This window comes from Diabrotica virgifera, chromosome 2 (genome assembly GCF_917563875.1).
Source record: "Diabrotica virgifera virgifera chromosome 2, PGI_DIABVI_V3a".
Lineage (NCBI taxonomy): Eukaryota > Metazoa > Arthropoda > Insecta > Coleoptera > Chrysomelidae > Diabrotica > Diabrotica virgifera.
In genome coordinates this window covers 169,359,919-169,381,189 of record NC_065444.1, presented here as the reverse complement: position 1 = coordinate 169,381,189, position 21,271 = coordinate 169,359,919, and the positions used below count along the sequence as shown (strand labels likewise).

At 33.8% G+C, this 21,271-nt stretch overlaps 1 protein-coding gene across 4 annotated transcripts in view; it reads left to right on the top strand.

Moving 5' to 3' along the window:
• Window positions 1-21,271, top strand: part of LOC114338715 (armadillo repeat-containing protein 7) — a 49,026-nt gene that overhangs the window by 14,299 nt on the left and 13,456 nt on the right. The window contains exons 2-3 of one of the 4 annotated variants that reach the window (XM_028289326.2): window positions 369-536; window positions 7,966-8,222. The exons of 1 other annotated variant lie outside the window; for it this stretch is intronic. In XM_028289326.2, the coding sequence (XP_028145127.1) occupies window positions 369-536; window positions 7,966-8,207 (410 nt within the window). In that variant the 3' untranslated portion in view covers window positions 8,208-8,222. The remainder of the gene's footprint in view (window positions 1-368; window positions 537-7,965; window positions 8,223-21,271) is intronic. 2 more of the 4 variants (XM_028289327.2, XM_028289329.1) reach the window with 2 other exon arrangements.

Below are 21,271 nucleotides of genomic sequence, written 5' to 3'. Positions count from 1 at the left end.
GCCAATGAATCAAAAAACAGAATGTTAAGAAAACCTGAGGCGCTGTGGTTGGGTTTTAATTTCACTATTTTATAAATGCTAGAATTTTCCTCAGGGTGTGGTGAACTGTGAGAAAAAACACAGTTTGTTTGGTACACCCGGTATACAATGACAGTTTACTTGTCTAGCAACAATATTATCACAGCGATATTGTTAAAGAATAAGGCTATACCATATTAAAAAAATCGCTTAAAATGGACAACAGGTTTAGGAAATTAGAGACATAAAAAATGACTCATTTTGTGGGTGGCACGTTTTCTCTGACGTGTAGTGTATATCCCCAATATATAGATATCTTTCGAACCCTACTAATTAATATATTTTTTTAGAAAACAAAAGGCAGACTTTAGCAAATCTAGCAAATTTTGCTTATGATCCAATCAATTATAATTTTATAAAGCAACTTCATCTAATTGATTTATTTTTGGCAGAACTATCAAATGAACAAGAGGAACTTATACATTTTGCCTTAGCTGGTATTTGTAATCTATGTGCGGGTAAGAAATAAATAATATAAATATTAATATGCATATTCATATACGCTGTGAGCTCATACGTAGAGGGGATATTTAAAAGTTTGTGAGCGCCAGTACTAGTGACAAGTCAGAGAACTTTTTCTGGAAATTTGACATAAATGTCAAAGTGATTAATTTAAACCATGGAAATTAAAAACATTAATAGGAAAAAATATTAGTTGGTCAATGCTGTGGTATATATTTTTACCTTAAATATACTTACGTTTTAAATACTGAATTTAAGTTTTTTTAATATTTCGTAATATGCAATAAATTATAAATTAATCTATTAATCTAAGCGCCATCTACACGATAATTGTGAAAGTATCCCAAGTAAAAACTAAGATTTCATCAATAGGGCTTTTCATTCACAGTCATTTGTTTCGAGCTTCTGTCATTTGTCGTATAATATTAAGATATCTACGTCATACGTCTTTGGTTTGTATAATTGATATATACCAATAACGTATGACGTAGATATATTAATAATAGATGAAACATGATAAAAGCTCGAAAGAAATGACAATCGATGAAAAACCCCTTACAAAGTCAAATAAGTGATTAGCAAAATCTTCAAAAAAAATCGATTATAATTTAATTACTTTTTTGCGTTGTAAATATTACGCGATAAAAGTTAAATAATTAATTTAAAAATTTCCGGCGAAAGTTGCATTAGTATTCCGCTAGTTAGCGATACCAGCGAAGCTCAGAGCGTATAGGCATAAAGGATGTTATTGTTCTGGAAGTTCTGTTTTGTTAATATTTCTGAAATTCTGTTTAAAGATAATATAAACTCATGGACAAAAATATGGATTATTTTCAAAATTATCATGTGAAGTGAAATTTTTTGTGAGGCAGTGAGCGATCGGATTTAACCATAGACATATTAACCATACACTAGGCTAGGTATATGTCGCTCATTGCATCGGGATGTAACGCCAATATCACACCACAGTAGTGGTCTAGCTATCTTTGTCGTATGAGTGTGAGCGTATCTACCAAGAGGTGGGAGTAATGGAACGCTGGAGGTGATTTTATCATCACAGAGTACAGCGGCAGCGGCCATCATATGCTAGAGAGAGAAAGCTAAGCGCCGTCAGAGAGAGATAGATAGACCACCGATGAACTGCTCCGCGTTACGCTATTTTTCGTACCTTGCCTAATCTATGCATTATTATATCTATGGATTTAACTCCGTTATAGGCTATATGGTGGCCAATATAATTTTTAAATTGAATCTCATCAAGGTAAGTTTTAACTATTCTAGCGACATGAAGACATGTGTTAACATGCATTAGCACGAATGTGTCATATCCAATGTGGCTGGCAAATGACAAAACATGATATTCTCTAATGTTTTTTATTCTTTAATATCTTTAATATTTAGTCCCCAATTTTTATCTCGTTTAAACGCATCTTTTGTGTCAAAGTGACGTTACTAATAGTGGTGGACACAGAATCGGTTGATTCAAATTAAAAAATCTATTTTACAAAATAGGAATTATAGAAAGAAGTTTTTTGGAATAAAATTGAGTCAAAATTAGGTATTGAGTTTGACAATTGCTCTTGGTTTTGCGCATCATTCAAATGCCTATATGCATTTTGAACGCGTTTAATAGCTTTTTATTTTATTTTTTAATACGCTCAAAATGTTTGACAAACAATTTGAAATTTAGGGAATCCATCTGACAATGCAATTTTATAGTAATACAATATAAAAATGAAGGTGTAAACTACTCAGTGGCCGCGATTGTACATGTCAGCTATCATTCACCCAATCACCTCCATAAGTTCGTATGCCCTTTTCAAGCCAAAGCACGACCTCCAACATTAACGCTTTGTATGAGGTTACAAACTGACATACCTTTCCGCCAACTCTTCTGAAGACGAAGTTTTGTCGATCATGCTTCCAAATGGTGTGCGCTATGCCAGCTGTAACCTCATACAGAGCGTTAATTTTGGTGGTGACAATGTAGTGCCATGGAATGGTATTTCTTGGAAAACACATACCGAACCTGTGGAGGTGATTGGGTGAAATAATAGCTGACATGCACATTAAAAACATTTTACAAGATCATGTCTTACCATCTGCCGACAATATTGGATATCACAGATTCGAGCTACTACACAATAAACGCTTTATTAGAATAGTAAATACCTTGATGAGATTCAATTTAAAAGATTATATGGGCCACAATATAGCCCATATCAGATCTAATTTTGATCGAGCATTTATATGAGACTTCACTAAAACATCGCGTTCGAAAAAAATCCTATCCCCTGGGAGGGCTAAGGATTGCAGCCCAAAAAATTTCAGTCCACATGATAATTTCAAACTATTCGATATTTTTTCCCATGAGTGTAGATCATAATAATCCCTTTTCTAGGGATAAAAAATTTGGTGTGGTCGACTTGGGTATTTTTCAACGAAAGTCATTGTAGGAAACATAAAAATTTTTAAAAGACTAATGCCCCATTTCACTAACGATACCTAAATATTTAAGAATTACGAAACCCGTTGTCCTAGGTGAGCGACGGTAAACGACGCGACGCGATACGACCAGTAATTCACGCGACGTGTGGCTTATGTAGCGTCGCTTTCCATCGCTCAATCTAGAACAAACGTGACGATGTCAATTATTCCTAATCTTAAGTATGGGGAAGTATACGGCAGCGTTACTAGAAAATTCATATTAAATACTTAGCTTTAAAAAAATCCATAAACGAAGAAGAAAGACAACAAATATCATATATTTAGAGCGAAATAAATTTGGAGAGTTTCATCATTTATATTCGAAATTAATAAATAATCCACGTTGGTTTAAAATGTATTGTGTCTTATTACCAAGCACTTTCGAAAACAAGTTCGCACTTCGTCGCGTCTTGTCGTAGACTGATTAACCCGAAAACGTAGGCCACACACAACATACAACCATTACGTGATATTTTCGCGTCGTGTCGCGTTTGTCGTTCACCTAGGACAACGGGTCAGTGGGTTTAGGTACTTCCTAAAAACGGATTTCACCATACCACAGTATAAAGAGGGACAGTAGAACCACTCTCCGAAAAATTGGAAGTAAAATCTGTATTTGCGCATGGCGACCGCGCAAAGATCTTAGTCGCTTTTGCCCCACTCTCGCATTGCTAGTGGCATAGAAACGTACGGGTGTTAACAGGGAAAACCCGCATCCACCACTGGTGAATTATCAATTGCGTACTGCCGGTATTACTTCTTGAGATCAAAGTGCCGACAGAGAAGTGGTTTTACTGTCCCTCTTTATACTGTGACCATACGATAAGAATTGCCTTAACCGCTTAAGCATTACGTTACGTTAGGATACGGTTTTCGATCTCTCTAAACTTTAGGTATTACTTATCGTTAACAGTCAGGTTATATTTTACAATTTTTACTAATGTACTTGTGACGTTTGTCAATAATTTGCTTCTTACCGTAATTTTTCTGTTATTATGTAATATTAGGTACATAGGTATATTAGTTGTAATTTTGTATCATCTTTTATATTTATAATATAATATGTGTTCGAAAATATAGAAAATAATTTGGAGTTTTTTACAGGTCTATTGACAAAATTATGTAGTCTACCTACTACCGAACAAACTAGTGTTGTGTTTCAAAAACCCATTCACGATATCACTAAAAGTGTGTCATTAAAAATTAATAATAAAAAGCAATTTTCAACATATTATTTATTTTAAAATTATTTCATTAATGACAATAAATTCAACTAACTTTAATTTTTCGTCATATGTAAAATTTACAACTCCTTTCTTTTCCTCCATTTCACTGTACATATACAAATAACATACAAGACTATATTTTTTATTATATACAAACTTAACTCACAAATAACTAACTACTAAATAAAATAACTATAACAGTACAAAACTGAACATAAAACTAAATTGGCAAACAAACAATAATGACAAATAATCGAAAAAGTAAGAAAATGTCATCTTATTCTTCTTTTTATTTATCAAAAATAGTTTAAACGTACCCGAATTAATAACTAGGAAAGAATTTCCTAAATAAGCAGTTCTTTTAGTTATGAAACGCTATTGTTTTTAAGTATTGACTTAGGATGTTCCTATCGATAAGAATTACTTAATAAGGTAACTGTTTAGGTATCGTTGGTGAAGTCGGGCATTAGTTTTCAATCTAATAGCACAATAAAACACAATTAAAGCACAATAAAATAACACCAAAAATATTACTCTACATCCCATCAGACTGAAAACAATGGTGGGACGTGAATTATAAATTGTAAAATTCCCTCATCTTCTTTAGTCTCAGTATCCGTTAGGGCTTGCAAATTTTAGAAGCCTCGGAGGTGTAACCAGAGAAGGTTCCCATCGTTTTCAGTGTGGTGGAATATAGAGTAATATTTTTGGTGTTATTTTATGTGCTATTAGATTGAAAACTTAAGTCTTTTGCTAGCAGTTGCCGCTAGGGCATCCCTGCCATTTCGTTCGTTACAATCCGTGACTGCACGCCGGGGTTTGTCCTGGTTGGGTCAGAGAGAGCAGCATATGTGCCTTCTGATGAGGGACTAATAAGTTTCGAAACCGGTAGAGGTGCTTGCTTCACTCTCTGATTGAACTAGAATATGATGCGGCTGTAGTATCGTGTTGCAACGAAATTGAAAATGGTTATTCATTTTTGATAAAAATTTTTCTTTCATTGAAAAAAGAAGAATGAATTAGGGGAGTGTATGTTCATTAATTTCCTTTAAAAACCTTCTATTTGTAAATACTAATCTATAAAGGTGATTCCATTTCAAACCACTCAATTTTCGATCCAAAAAACTTTTTTGTCTGAAACTTTGTATAGCTTCTGCGTAACATACAAACAAGACATTTTTTTCTTTGGGTGTTTTAAAAATCATTTTTAGGGATTTTACAGTGACTTGATATTTATTTAAATAAATTGTATATTTTATGATAAAGTATCAATGGAAAAAATAATTTTAACAGAAGGAACTTAAAAATGTCATTATTCGCTCCATGCATGATTGATGCGACACCTAGCGTCGTCACCCCATACTTTCCATGATTTTTGAAAATACTCACACTATTTTGTCATGTAAAATTTGAAGTTTTCGGCGTGAATCCGTACTTAGTATGGTATAACTAGACTCAAACCCAGACATTCAAAGTGAAAGTCTCCAACACCAAATTTTTCTATATGGTCCACATAATGTTCAGAAAAAAGTCACACCATTTTGAGCGTCGGGTTTGGGGGAGAGGGGGGAGAAATCTGTCCTGTAAATTCGTAGTGTTTTACGTTTTTCGCCAATAATTCTAAAACTATGCGGTTTAGCATAAACAATCCTCTGTACAAAAATGTTATACATTAAATTTGAAATAAAAAAGGTGCCATGTATAATCCTTCTAAAAAGAGCGGTTCCAAAGTTACGGAGGTAGTATAGTATAATTGGTCCAAAAAAAGGCCTAACCCAGACATCCAAAGTGAAAGTTTTCCTCCAACACCAAATTGTTCTATATGGTCCACATATTGTTCAGTAAAAGGTTACACCATTTTGAGCGTCCGGTTTGAGGGAAGATGGGGGAAAAGTCGGTAAATTAGTAGTTTTCTTATGTTTTTCGTCAATATTTCTAAAACTATGCTTTAGCGCAAACAATGTTTTATACAAAAATGTTCTACATAAAATTTAAAACAATAAAGGTCCTATGCATAATTGTTATAAAATCAACGGTTCCAGATTTACGAAGGGTGAAAAGTGGAGGATTTCGATACTTTTTATATTTTTTGAGCAATTTATAATAGATATTATTACTGATGAAAGAAATTTTCTTCAACAATATTGTGTTTTGTAAATAAAATTTGCTATTTAAGTGGCCGAGGGTATGTTAGTGATAATCCCTCGAAGAAACGTCAACCTCACCACCCAAAATCATCAATTGTCTAAATAATATAAAAAGTATCGACAACCTACACTTTTCACCCTACGTAACTCTGGAACCGTTTATTTTATAACAATTATGTATATGCTTTTTCTCATGAGCATTTTTCAGTGCGTTACAGTTTTTCGATTTCTTTCTAACGTATTAAATTGTATATGACAGAAAAAAGGCACGTCGGTGATTACTTTGGTAATTATTCTAGTTCGGTGATTATTCTAGTTGTCGATGGATGGAGCTATAATAGAAAAAAATTTATTTACTAATTATATAATATATCTACGAATATAATCTGTACAATTTATAAGACTATACAAATCAAAGAAAATACCATTTTATAAATGCAATAAAGACAATTGATTTGTTCTTATGCCCAATTACAAATAAAATTTGACAACTGTCTGATTTAACTAAAATGTCATGTTAGAATAAATGTTATAAATGTATATTATCACGGACTTACCTTTTTTCTATCATTTGTGACGCACTGAAAAATCCGCATGAAAAGAACCATAGCACCTTTTTTGTTTTAAATTTCATGTAGAACATTTTTGTATAGAAAATTATTTACGCTAAAGGATAGTTTTAAAAATATTGACGATAAACGTAAAAAATTAGTAATTTATCGACTTCTCCCCCATCTCCCTCCCAAACCGGACGCTCAAAATGGTGTAACTTTTTAATGAACAATATATGGATCATATAGAACAATTTGGTGTTGGAGGAAAACTTTTACTTTGGATGTCTTGGTTAGGCCTTTTTTGGACCAATTATACTATTACTATACTACCTCCGTAACATTGGAATCAGTCATTTTAGAAGGATTATGCATAGTGCCTTTTTTGTTTCAAATTTAATGTAGAACATTTTTCTATAGAAGGTTGTTCATGCTAAACCGCATAGTTTTAGAAATATTGACGAAAAATATAAAAAACTACTAATTTACCGACTTCTCCCCCCTCTTCCCCCCCCCCCAAACCCGACTCTTAAAATGGTGTGACTTTTTTCTGAACATTATGTGGACTATGTAGAACAATTTGGTGTGGAAGGATAACTTTCACTTTGGATGTCTGGGTTATGCCATTATTTGGATCAATTGTATCATACTATACTGGGGAAAATCAGTTGGAATAGGAAATTGGAATTCGAAATTTGTTAATCCAAATTACATTTCATGCTTAATCCTAATTGCTTATCATTATTTTCATGTCGATTGCTATACCTACTCTCATGCACTGAGACTGAAAAACATTTGCATCGATTGCGTTCACTGGAAAAATTTTGAGAGCTATTCGGCAGAAAATATTTCTAGGGGATTGTTTTTCCGGAATTTTTTGTGGGGATTTTTTTGTCCGGGAATTATTTGTGTGGGGATTTTTTGTCCAGGAATAATTTGTGGGGATTTTTTGGCCGAAATTATTTGTCCGTTTACAAATTTAATCATCTCAAATTTTAATTTTTGATTTTGCAGATCCTGAAAGCAGAGATTACATAATTTCTTTAAATGGCGTAAAGTTAATTTCAGAGTTTTTACTTCATAAAGATGAAGAAATCTCTTTGAATGCCTTGACGTCACTTTATTATATGTATGAGTCAGAACATATAGAAGTATCAGAAAATCTAAAACATACTTTACACAAATATAAGCTCAGTTCTAACCCTAGATTGAAGAACTTAGGTACGGTGTTTTTGGAGACTTATTTTTCCTCGTGAATTAAGCAGAGAATGGTAAGATATTTTATAACCTATTAAAAGTTTAATATATATTATTTATATAAACATCAACGTGCGACGGGTAGTTCTTTCAGGACAACAGACTTAGTAAAACAGGTTAAAATAAAATAAATTTATTGAGGATATTTATATACAGTTAATAAAATACCAAAATAAAATAGTATTCTATCATCGCCCCGTTCCGTCGCCTTCGTTCTTGGCGGACGTCTGCAAAAGAAAATTAAATTTTATTTACTATTATCAAAAGCATAACAACAATGTCAGTAAAATACAGTAAACAATCACGCTATACGGAATTAATATATCGCCGGTCCGGAAGAAGAATGATGTAACTGCAAATTTTGTCAACTCCTGTTTATTGCGTAATTAACTTCTAAAATATTGTGTACACATGGTACAAAAGCGACAGAACTGTAACTATGTGCTGAACCACTACATCAGTGGTGCTCAGACTTATACTTCGTGGGATCTACCACATAAACTGCAAGCGTCCAGCGATCGACTGCTAGTAAAAAAAACAACTATGAAAATAAAAAACTTTATTGCACATTTCTATTTGATAAAAAGTTGTAACTATAGAGAGTTGGAATTAATGTCATGTTTTTTATTATCTTAATTTTATTTGTATGTTGATGCATGGCACTGCATATCATCCACAAGATTTTCATATGATGGTACGTAATCGAGGGCCAAACGCAAGCATGATGAGAGATGTTCGTCAGTTAGCCGATTACGATACTTTGATTTCACTATCTTCATTTGGGAAAATGCAGACTCACACAAGTAGGTACGTTGATCCAAAGAATACTGTGAGTTGCAGAGCTACTTGCTTCAAAGATGGATATTTCTCAGACGATATGAAAGACCAAAATTTCGTATCAGTCGCTCTGGATTTAGGTGTATATTCGAAATTATTTTCAGCACCTCATTTTGGACGGAAATTATTTCCATATTGAAAGTAACGGATATTTCAGTTGAAATTTTTTCCACGTCTTCGCAAGAAAATGGATTAGACATAAATGTTACAATATCTGTCAGTTTTTTAAAATCAGCAAAACGTCTTTTAGTCCAGAAAGCCACTGCGCATCCGCTAGGAAAAATATTCTAATTCGGATTTTTTGCACAATCTTACTCAAAAAGGACTCCTTTTAACAAATTTGCATGTTGCCAGGACCAAAAGGTGGTCAAAAAATTTTTAAACGTTTTTTTTTGTTTTTTTTTCCTAAAATTATTTTTTTTGCATGGAAAGAAGTTTTTTTTTAGGTTTTTTGGATCATTCCAAACAGAAAAGGTATTTAGTGACTTTTCTCTAAAAATGATAGTTTTTGACATATCAGCGATTAAAAATTGCGAAATCGGCCATTTTTAACCCTCAAAAACGATGTGAAAAACTGAAAATTTTAATGTTGCCAAGATAGGTAGTTTTTAATTTTAATTTTAAGACAAATTTTAATGTTCTTTAAACATCGACTGATGAAATCTCGAAGAGTTTTTTGCAATACAATATTCAAAACTCCTTTGTTTTTTAATTGCTAATCAAGCGTGCGCGACACTATTTTCCACCGACAGTATGGTGCAAATGAAAGGAATAAATTCGTTATTTCGTAAACCGGCGACTTTAAGGAAAAATCCAGAAACAGGTCGATTTTTATTTTTAAGTTACGATATTGTGGCATCTATGGTATACTAGTGACGTGATCCGTCTGGGCGTGATGACGTAATCGATGATTTTTTTAAATGAGAATAGGGGTCGTGTGGTAGTTCATTTGAAAGGTTCTTCAATTCTCTATTCAGTAATGTAAACATTTACATAATTATTTATACAGGGTGTCGTTCTACTTCTTTTTTTGTAAAATAATTTAATTTAATAAAAATGTTTTGGACACCCTGTATAAATAATTATGTAAATGTTTATATTACTGAATAGAGAATTGAAGAACCTTTCAAATGAGCTAGCACACGACCCCTATTCTCGTTTAAAAAAATCATCGATTACGTCATCACGTCCAAATGGATGACGTCTCTAGTATACCATATATGCCACAATATCATAACTTAAAAATAAAAATCGACCTGTTTCGGGATTTTTCCTTAAAGTTGCCGGTTTACGAAATATCGAATTTATTCCTTTCATTTGCATCATACGGTCGGTGGAAATTAGTGTCGCGCACGCTTGATTAGCAATTAAAAAACAAAGGAGTTTTGAATATTGTATTGCAAAAAACTCTTCGGGATTTCATCAATCGATGTTTAAAGAATATCTACCTACCTCGGCAACATTAAAATTTTTAGTTTTTCACATAGTTTTTGAGGGTTAAAAATGGCCGATTTCGCAATTTTTCAATTTTTAATCGCTTATATGTCAAAAACTATCATTTTTAGAGAAAAGTTACTAATACCTTTTCTGTTTGGAATGATCCAAAAAACCTAAAAAAAACTTTTTTCCATGCAAAAAAAAATAATTTTAGGAAAAAAAAAACGTTTAAAAAATTTTTGACCACCTTTTGGTCCTGGCAACATGCAAATTTGTTAAAAGGAGTCCTTTTCGAGTAAGATTGCGCAAAAAATCCGAATTAGAATATTTTTCCTAGCGGATGCGCAGTGGCTTTCTGGACTATTTCAAACTCACTATATGAAGTGCTTGCAGCTCCGTCTCGTAATAAACATAATTCATATGAGCGGTTACCTGTAACGGTCACGTTACAAAATTAGCTCTTTAATTATTATTATAATTATTTTTCCTCGGTCTCCATTTAAATTCTCTAATTTCTCGTATAGGACTACTGGGGTGACGTCATACCTCGGTGATGGAACGTACTCCACCTATCGAGAATGATTTCGTTTTCTGAGAGAGTTTGACGTTTACCTTGGCGGAGAAGCGCCTCTCGTTCTTTACTTGACTGTTGGCTGTTGTGTCGAATAGAGGTACCATATAGAATGGCGGATGATTTCATCCAACTTATTTTATAACATCAAGCAATTTAAAGTAAAGTAAAAAGTTACCACCAAGGATTGTCTGGAGTGAGGAGACATGTGGGTGACAACTCCTGTTGGAGTCTAAATAGGAATCATTCGGTGAGATCTACTTTTTCATAATAATTTTTTTATGTATAGCCTTGTTTTTTGTTATGGAACATTTGATATACTTGGTTCATTTTTAAACTTTCTTAGTCAATCTATTAAGGGAAGGATGTAGATTATTTCGATCTTTATATTATCTTTATATCGATCTTTTATATTAATGTGGTTTTTGGTTTTACATAACCAAACATTTTTGAAGTCCTCAAATTAATATTGAAAATAATTACCATTTCTCTGTAGGTTTTAAATTATTCAACATCCAATATTTTATAAATTCAATATATTTTTACAGATATTTCCTCAAATAAATCATTTCAATGTCATTTGTCCATGTATTCACACTCAAAACAGTTCAAGGTTACCTGAGATTGGTTTTTGTTCCAGTTTTAATGGTCGGTTTTTCTATACTATTGCTTCTAAAAAGTTCCTCAATTATTTCTTCTTCCCTTTACTTTTTGCTCATGTTTAAAATGAGAAATAAAACTGGGAATGTTTTTTAGCCATTTGGGAGAAACCCTACCATGAAGTCATAGACCTTATTTGACCACCTAGAGAAACCACTACAGCCACAGTCAAGTCATCATGGGAGTATGTCGATTTGGGAACAAGCTATGGGAGCGTTCCAGCTCAATTTTCGTCTTGGCACCTGGGCCTACAGGAGTCATGGGGTCGCACCATCCTGGTGCATCATTTTCTAGGATGCAACCGCAACCTCGTTTGGGAACATTTAGTGAGGTGTTGTAGTAACTATTGTTTTTTTTTATATTTCAGACTATCTGTTAAATACACTGTTTTTTTTCCAGATTTAGGTTACCTCTGGTTTTTTTTGACATATTTGTATATTAGATTATTTGGTTCCAAAACTTTGTATCTACGGTAACTTCTTGTGCACAGGAATAAGCCTAGAGAAAATTAGGTTTTTAATACCTTACTGTTGCTTTGATATTGGTTTATGTAATTCGGGTAAATTTATTTTTTTAATATTACTAGCTTGTTTCCCAAATATTTTACTGTTATTCGCTTTATTCCATTTGTTCGGTTAATTTAGGTCATCGTCGGTATTTATCTCAACTTCATTTCTACTTTAGTCAATTGTATATTTAACTTTATTTATTCATTACTGTATTTTCCCTTAGTGAGGCTTGGGCCTATTTATTTGTAGTATTTTCATGTTTGTCAGTTTCCTTTAGTTGTACGTAGCAAGCGTACTATAACCATTTGGTAGAAGACTTATGTAATTTTGTACCCTATATGTAAGTAAGAGGTACTTATACCTGTAATTTTGTAACAGATAACATTATTGTTGTTATCTCAAATATAACTTATTGTATAACTTATGTCATTTTAGAGTCACATGATATGCACTTTGTGTAACTCAGAGATTGTTAAAAATCTGGTAGTTATTTTTAATAAATATGTATTTATTTTGTATATCAATTATTTTATTATTCCTTTATGTTCATTATTACAGGTTTGATATATTTAATATTTGACAGCAGTATAAGATACCTGGGAAAATGATCGAAGATCATTTTCATGGCGCCCATGATTAGTTAGTTTTATTTATTTTGTTCGTCTTTAGCAATTATCCATCTTCATTCAGTCTCAGTACATTATTCTTATTTTATTATTTCATCTTTTAGTCATCATTACTATCTATATAGAGCTACTGTTCTTCGACAGGCATGCAAACGAGCCGTATCCATCCTTGAGTGTCAAGTGGTTTTCTTGCATCTCTTGCTAGCCAACTCTATTCAGTTTGCCCTGTCTCTTCCCACGTCTACTTCTATCCCTTCTAATCCCCCTTTCTTCAGTACTACTGCAAAGTAGTATTTTTCCTATTGCGGCTTCTCAACGTAGAAGCCACTACACCCTTTCTTTACACACACCCCACTCTCTCTTCATTTTTATACCAGTTCTTTTCTTTATTCTTTTTCCTTACTTCTGTTGGAGTATATCTTTCTTTTTACTTTCACTCCAACAGAAGTTTTCTCATTTTTGTTACATACCCGAGTTTTTATTTTTATTTATTTAGCGATATATTTATTTTATTTTTTTCAGCGACGGAAAGTTGTCTAAATCCTTTCTGTTAATTTGTTTAATCAATAATTTCAATTTGTTGACAGAAGAATGTACAGTGCCGGCAAAAAAAATCTTTACATTGCCAAATAAATCACCAAAGAAAACAATTTTCATACGTTCTGTCTGAGCTTGGAGGGGAGGGTAGGGGAGGGGGGATAGCGTGATTGCGACGGCAAATTTTCTGTAGTTGACGGACCGCTTTGTTGGCTTTGTGTGGTTAGTAAGTGCTAAACTTCTTCTCATTTACCGCGTAAAGTTTGAGATCGTCAAATTCTAAATTTAACTGACAAATATGGGTCGAAAGAAACTCACAAAATAGGACAAAGATTCGTGCTTTAACATTACTGGAGAAAGGAGACTGTAATTACCGTAGCACGTGATATTGGTGCTTCAAGAGGGGCTATTTATCAACTGAAACGTTCGGTTGATAAATAGCCCCTCTTGAAGTACCAATATTACGTGCTACGGTAATTACAGAGTGTCCTTTCCCCAGTCATGTTAAAGCACGAACCTTCTCCTCTTTTGTGAGTCTCTTTCGACCCATATTTGCCAGTTCGATTTACAATTTGATCTCAAACTTTACGCGGTAAATGAGAAGAAGTTTAACACTGACTACCCACACAAGGCCAACTGTTTACAGTGCAAACGCGCGGATTACCCTAAATAAGCCAAGAGGTCCGTAAACTACAGATAATTGCCGTCGCAAGTACGCTATCCCCCCTCCCCTGCCTTCCCCTCCAAGCGCAGACAGAACGCATGCAAATTGTCTTCAAATTTGGTGATTTATTTGGCAATGTAAAGATTTTTTTGCCGGCACTGTACTGCGCTTATCATATCGATAATTGTTATATTTTTACCTTGTAGTTCCAAATTAAGGACGTTCAAATGATTTGTTAAGTCTGATACGAAAGCTAGGTTACTGAGCCATTTTTCGTTCTGAAGTAGATGAGTGCCGTCCCCTCGTTCCTCTAGAAACGAAATTATTTCGGGAAGTAACTCCTGGAACCTATCTAAAAATTTTCCACGGCTCAACCACCTCACATCTGTATGCAGAAGTAAATTAGTGTGTTCCGCAGAGTCACTAGCTTCTAATTGTGCTTTAAAAAGACGTTGCAAGCTTCGCGCCCTTATTGAGTTCACAATTTTTGTTGTCATCTTCATAATGTAGTCCATATTTAAAATTTTGGAACACAAAACTTGCTGGTGAAAACGATGGAACGTCATCGTTAGCTCGACATAATGCAACAAATCCATTGTTAACGCTAGTCATGGATGCATCATCTGTTATAATACACACTAGTTTGTAAATCGGTAACTCGTATTGTTTCACAAAATTTATAAAAAGGTTGTATAGATCTTCTCCGCGAGTTTTTTCTTTCAGAGGAAGCATTGTTATGGCCCATTCCACGAACATACGCCTGTTTTGGATTACTTCGACAACGAATATTTTACTGTTCAACATAAGAAGTACGAAAGTAAATGGCGCTATAATAATTATTCCAATAAACAACAATGTAATTTGCAATTTACTTTCATTCTTCTTATTTTGCACAGTAAAATATTCGTTGTCGAAGTAATCCAAAACAGGCGTATGTTCGTGGAATAGGGTATAATAAATCTTCTTTACACGACATATCAGAAAATACCATCCGAATGAAAATACACAACTGGGCGGTATCAGTCATATCGGTCGACTCGTCAAATTGCAAAGAAAAGTATACACACTTCATAATATCACTTTTCACTTGGCTTTCTAAATCTTTGCCCATGATTTCGATACGTTTGGTGAACGTTGGACGTGACAACCCAACTTCTTTGATAGCAGACATAATATCTGTTTTATTTTTGAAGTCCTCAAATAATACACTCGCTGCTTCAATCAATGCTTCTTTCACTACCTCTCCATCTTCAAACGGTTTTTTATGTTGTGCCAGTATATAAGTATAAGAAATTTTGAACGACGAAATCGTTGCAGCTACTGATTGTTTAACAGACCTAGTGAACATTGATTGTTCCGTCTCCAAACTATTTTTCAAGTTATGCACTTTCCGTTTTCTAAACAAACTGTTTTACGGAAAATAATTTTCATAGTTTTTGTGCAAAGTTTTATAATGCCCTTCTAAATTTCCGCGTTTGAGAAGAGCAACGAAAGACCGACAAACACTTATCTTTCATCATAGTAAACAGGAATTCTTCTTCACAGGCATTATTAAAATGATATGTTTTACTTTTTTTCGCCGCACTCATATCGAGTTTCAAATATTAACGTATAATAAAATGTTTGACTGGTATCTTAAATACTTTGGTAACGAATTATTAATGATTAACTAACAGCAATACAATGCCGATACAGCACACTACCAGTTTAAGTTATCTGTGAATGCTGATATGCCAAATCGGCATTATCGCAACTTTTGGGTGAGCAGATCGCATATTTCGCTCATGCACGTGTGGTGAGTCGGCGCAGTCCCCGTCTTTTCTAGTTGTATTTATCTTTTCCGTGAATCGCGATCGACTTCAAAAACTTTGGCGATCGACCGGGCGATTGCAATCGACGCTTTTAGCACCGCTGCACTACAGAGTAGTTGCGTCTTATTGAAATACGCGCGATTTTAGACCTTGTTTCAGATAAATAATGACGCAACTGTAAATAGGGTTGAAGATAGAGGGGATTAAATTAAGATAATGAAATTCGGACCAATATGGATGAAAATGAAAGCCATCTCTGTAAGAATAAACGGCATACTAAATATTTAAAAGTCGTTTTTTGTACAGAAAAATTTTAAGATGAAAGTGACGCAACTGTAGATAGGGTTGAAACTGGGGGAATTAAATTAAGATAATGAAATTCGAACCAATAGGGATGAAACTAGAAGCTATCATTGTAAGAATAAACGCCATACCGATGCTCCTGGACGGTTACTATTTATTTAATCACTATTTTAAATATTTAAAAAATTTTAGATGAATAATGACGCAACTTTAGATAGGGTTGAAAATGTGGGGATTAGATTAAGATAATGAAATTCGAACCAATAAGGATAAAAATAAAAACCGTCATTGTAAGAATAAACGCTATACCGATGCTCCTGGACGATTACTCCTTATTTAATCCCTATTTTAATTATTTAAAAATCATTTTTTTGCTCTCCTGAGAAATTTGGCTTTTTGCAGTTACGTCATTCTTATTCCGGACCGGCGATATAATACATAATTACACATTACACACAGACTCGTGGCCCATTACACCGCGGTTACAGTCCCGGCAAAACACCTCTTCACTATAGAGAACTTTCTCCTCGACAGAGTTCCGATTCATTCCATCGCATAACTGCCGCTGGTTGTGTTCCTTTCCATTGTGTTCCGTTACATTGATTGGAACTGATTTCATGATTCTCCTTTCTCTTCTTAAATAAACTATCGGTAGCCATCACTCTTTGGTTCCGTCGGAGAGGTGGCACGTAGTGGGGTTGCGCTGGTATCGAAGCGCGAGCGGTTCTCTTTTGACGAGCTGTTGAATGCGGAGCGGAAGGATATCGTTACAATATTGGCACTTTCTTAACACGTTCGATGCCCATCTTGAACAAGCGCCACTTGGCTGGTACCACGTACTTAAATCGTTGTATTAGTAACACAGTAGTGATGTTGAAAAAGTATCTAGTCGCTACAAAGTACTCGGTACTTACGAATACCGAAAGTACTGATTACTATACAGAGAGGCAAATCGTTACTTTGATTACTCTGATTACTTCGTTAGGGGCTTCGTTGGGCCGGCGTGGCGAAGTGGTTGTTTCAGTATATTTGAGTTGTTATTCTGGACTATCAACAAAATAAGAAAATAAGTTAGTGAAGAAATCGTAGGTAGTTTTTCAGTAGCTATCTACGGTTTGTAAGTTAGTATTAAGTCTCTCCTATGAAGTTTTTTTTTTATTTTTATTTAATGGCATAGACATTAGTCATTGAGCCAGTTGCAATAAAGAATATACAATCCTATCCCTAATACAAAATTAAACAGAAACAATATAGTAATACAATAAAAAAAAACAATAATGGATTTATGATAATAAAGGATGCAAATCTGAACTTAAATCATAAAAAATATCATGGCCGCGTACAAATCTTATAGGACCGTGCGTGTATCTGACAAGAAATCTATAATGATATTGTACAGTGCCGGCAAAAAAAATCTTTACATTGCCAAATAAATCACCAAATTTGAAGACAATTTGCATGCGTTCTGTCTGCGCTTGCTGGGGAGGGTAGGGGAGGGGGGATAGGGTACTTACAACGGCAATTATCTGTAGTTTACGGACTGTTTGGCTTATTTAGGGTATTCTGCGCATTTGCACTGTAAACAGTTGGCTTTGTGCGGGTAGTCAGTGTTAAACTTCTTCTCATTTACACCGTAAAGTTTGAGATCGTCAAATTCTAAATTGAACTGACAAATATGTGTCGAAAGAAACTCACAAAAGAGGAGAAAGTTCATGCTTTAACATTACTGGAGAAAGGGGACTCTGTAATTACCGTCGCACGTGATATTGGTGCTTCAAGAGGGGCTATTTATCAACTGAAACGTTGAAGCCGAACATTTCGTACTCATTTGGAAGTTTGTACTTGAATTCGAAACCTCCTGAGGGTAAAAAATAAGCACAGCCAGTCCCTTCTCTTGATTTAGATGCATCTGTGTATATAACTATTGCATCACTGTAGCAGTTCAAAATAGATTTCAGGATATTGTTGCTGATTATGTTGTTTTCGTTCGTTGTATGTGGGTATTATTACATCAGTTTTATGGAAGAGAGCAAAGTAGTCTAAGTTTTGTCTACTGTGTTTAATTCCTTTGAAAAAATAGGATTGTTCTGTAATGCAGTACATAAAGGCGGAGATGGTTTTTTAATCCAACACTTGTGAGTAAGATCTGATTCGTTAAGATGACATATACTGGAAAATAATTCGGAATTTGTAGAGTATGCTTTAAGTACCCATTTTTGGCTTAGTAAATTTCTTCTAATCTCCAAATGAGGCTCAGAAGCTTCAACATGTATTGGTTGTATAGGAGTAGATCTCATAGCACCTAAACAGATTCTCAAGGCAGAATTTTGGAAAACGTCAATTTTTCTTAAAAGGTTTTTGGAAGCAGAACCGTAGAGAGTAGCACCATAATCTATAATGGATCGTATATAAGCTCTATAAAACAATAAAGATGTTTCAACATCGGAGCCCCACCACACTCTAGTTGTCATTCTAAGGAAATTAATACCTTTGCTACATCTATCCAGCATATATTGTATGTGTTGTTTCTAAGTTAGTTTTTTGTCCAGAATGAGGCCCAGATATTTGACATTATTTTTAAATGTAAAAGATTGATCACTAAGTAATACATCATGGTTTATAGGAAGATTGTGTCTTGTAAAGACACCGTTTTCATATTTCTTGCTTTCCGTATAGACACAAAAGTCGTCTGCATATTGTATTATTTTGAATAGGATGTTGTTTATTTGCATCTTATGTATGTCAGAGTTGTACAGATTAAATAAAATTGGTGATAATGCTGAGCCTTGTGGTATACCGTGATAATTATGTCGAGGTCCTATTAGTTTGTTATTATGATCTCTGATGTAAATTACCCTATCTGTATAGAAACCTATTATTGTGTTAACGAAAGCAATTGGCATATGAAAAAAATTTACCATTTTATGTTTTAAGGTTGATAAACAAACCGAGTCATATGCTCCTTCAATATCTAAGAATAGTGCTGCTAAGTAGTTATTTTTAGTTAAGTTATTCTGTACATCTGTTGTATTCTGTACAACAAATGTTGTTAAAGCGTCTAGAGTTCCAAAACCTCTTTTTTAACCAAACTGGTTTACTGGAAGTAAATTCTCTTTTTGTAACCACCAATCTAATCTAAATTTTATAAGCCTTTCTAAAGTTTTAAATATACAAGACAGTAAGGATATTGGACTATATGAACTTACGATGTTTGGGTCTTTTCCGGGTTTAAGGATAGGAACAACTAAGATGTTTTTGAAAGAATCAATAACTATATTTTTTTGGACGATATCATTGAAGACATTTAAAAGAAGTTTTTTAGCAACATCTGGTAGGTTGGTTAACATGGGGTATTTGATGTGATCGATACCAGGAGAAGTATTTATGCGGTTTTTAAGGGCAAAATCTAATTCAGTTTCAGAAAATGGTTTTAACAGGAAGTGATTATTTGAATGATGACTTTGTGTAGGTCGTGTAGGTGAATTTTGAGCAAATGGAGGACATACTTTATTAAAAAAATTATCATTGAAGGGTTTTATACTAATAGGTGCTTTTCGATTCATTTTGTTGGCCTGTGACTATATCTCCTTAGAGGAGGTATTTTTGCTTAAATTAGAACACCATTTAATCCAACTAGCTTTGGCTTTTTGTTTCAACTGCTTTTTAGTATGAGCAGTAACTTTCTGACAGTTTAGATAATTATCAAGGCTTGGTGAACGTTTATACAATGCTAATGCTTCTTTTCTGTCATTGATTATCAGATCGCATTCTGGGTCCCACCATGGGGGAGGTGATCGATTTTTGGATTTAAAAATTTTGTATTGAGGAATAGATCTAATTGCAGCATCATTAATGCAATCTATTAGAGAGCTATAATTTTGATAAGTATTGAAAGAGTTATGGTAGTTGGAAAACATGTTTTCAATAAAGGATGTATACAGGGAGCAATTGGCTTTCTTGATATTCCATTTGCTTGTTGGATAAATTATTTCTTGTGAGGTGTTGGTTATTGAAAAATTCATAGTTATAGCAAAATGATTCGAGCCTAAGGTGTCAGATAAAACTGACCAAGTGAATTTACTGACTATATTAGCTGAGCAGAGTGAAATGTCAATCATAGATTTTTGAGTACCATATCTAGGAAGATATGTAGGTTCTCCATTATTCAAAATTAAAGATCTAGGTCTTCGATACTGCTAACAATTTGGTTACCAACTGGATCATTACGCAGTGAGCCCCATAGTGTGATGAGCATTCATATCTCCGCCAATTAAAAAAGGTGATTTGATTTGTGAGAAAATATTTATCCAATCGTTTTTGGATGTACCAATATTTGGAGGTTTATATATAGATAAAAAACTTAATTCTATTGTGTTACACTTAACGATAGCACCGCAAACTAAAATTCCATCATTAAAATTGTTTCTAATATTTATTTCACGAAATGGTATAGTTGTTTTAATTAAAATTGCAACACCTGCATACCCGTCATATCTATCTTGGCGAATTACATTATAACCTTTAAATGTATAATTTTGATTTGGTTTGAACCAGGTTTCACTTAATAATACAATATCAATATTTTCAGTTATTAAAAAATGAATTAAACTATTTTTAAAAATGAATAACCACTTTCAATTTCGCTGCAAAACGAAAATACAGCCGAACCATATTCCAGTCCAATCAGAGAGTGCTGCAAGCACCTCTACCGGTTTCGAAACTTATTAGTCTCTCATCAGGAGGCACATATGCTGCCCTCCCCGATCCAACCAAAACAAACCCCAGCGTGCAGTCCCGAACCGCAACGAACGAAATGGCATAGATGCCCTAGCGGCAACTGCTAGCAAAAGACTAAGTTTTCACTCTAATTTTTTTTTTTATTTAAATTTATTTTGCAATCTGTTGAGTGTCAACAATAAACAAAAGTAATTACATTGACTAAGGACAAGAAAGATTTTACCCACTGGCAAAATCAAAGTACAATTTTTATAAAGTTCTGTACAAAATAATTACATTTCATAACTACTAACTCATTAGTTTAAAAGTTTACTCTAAATGGTAAGTCCAATGGTTTGAACCTCTTTAACCTACGCTGTTCTTGGGAATTG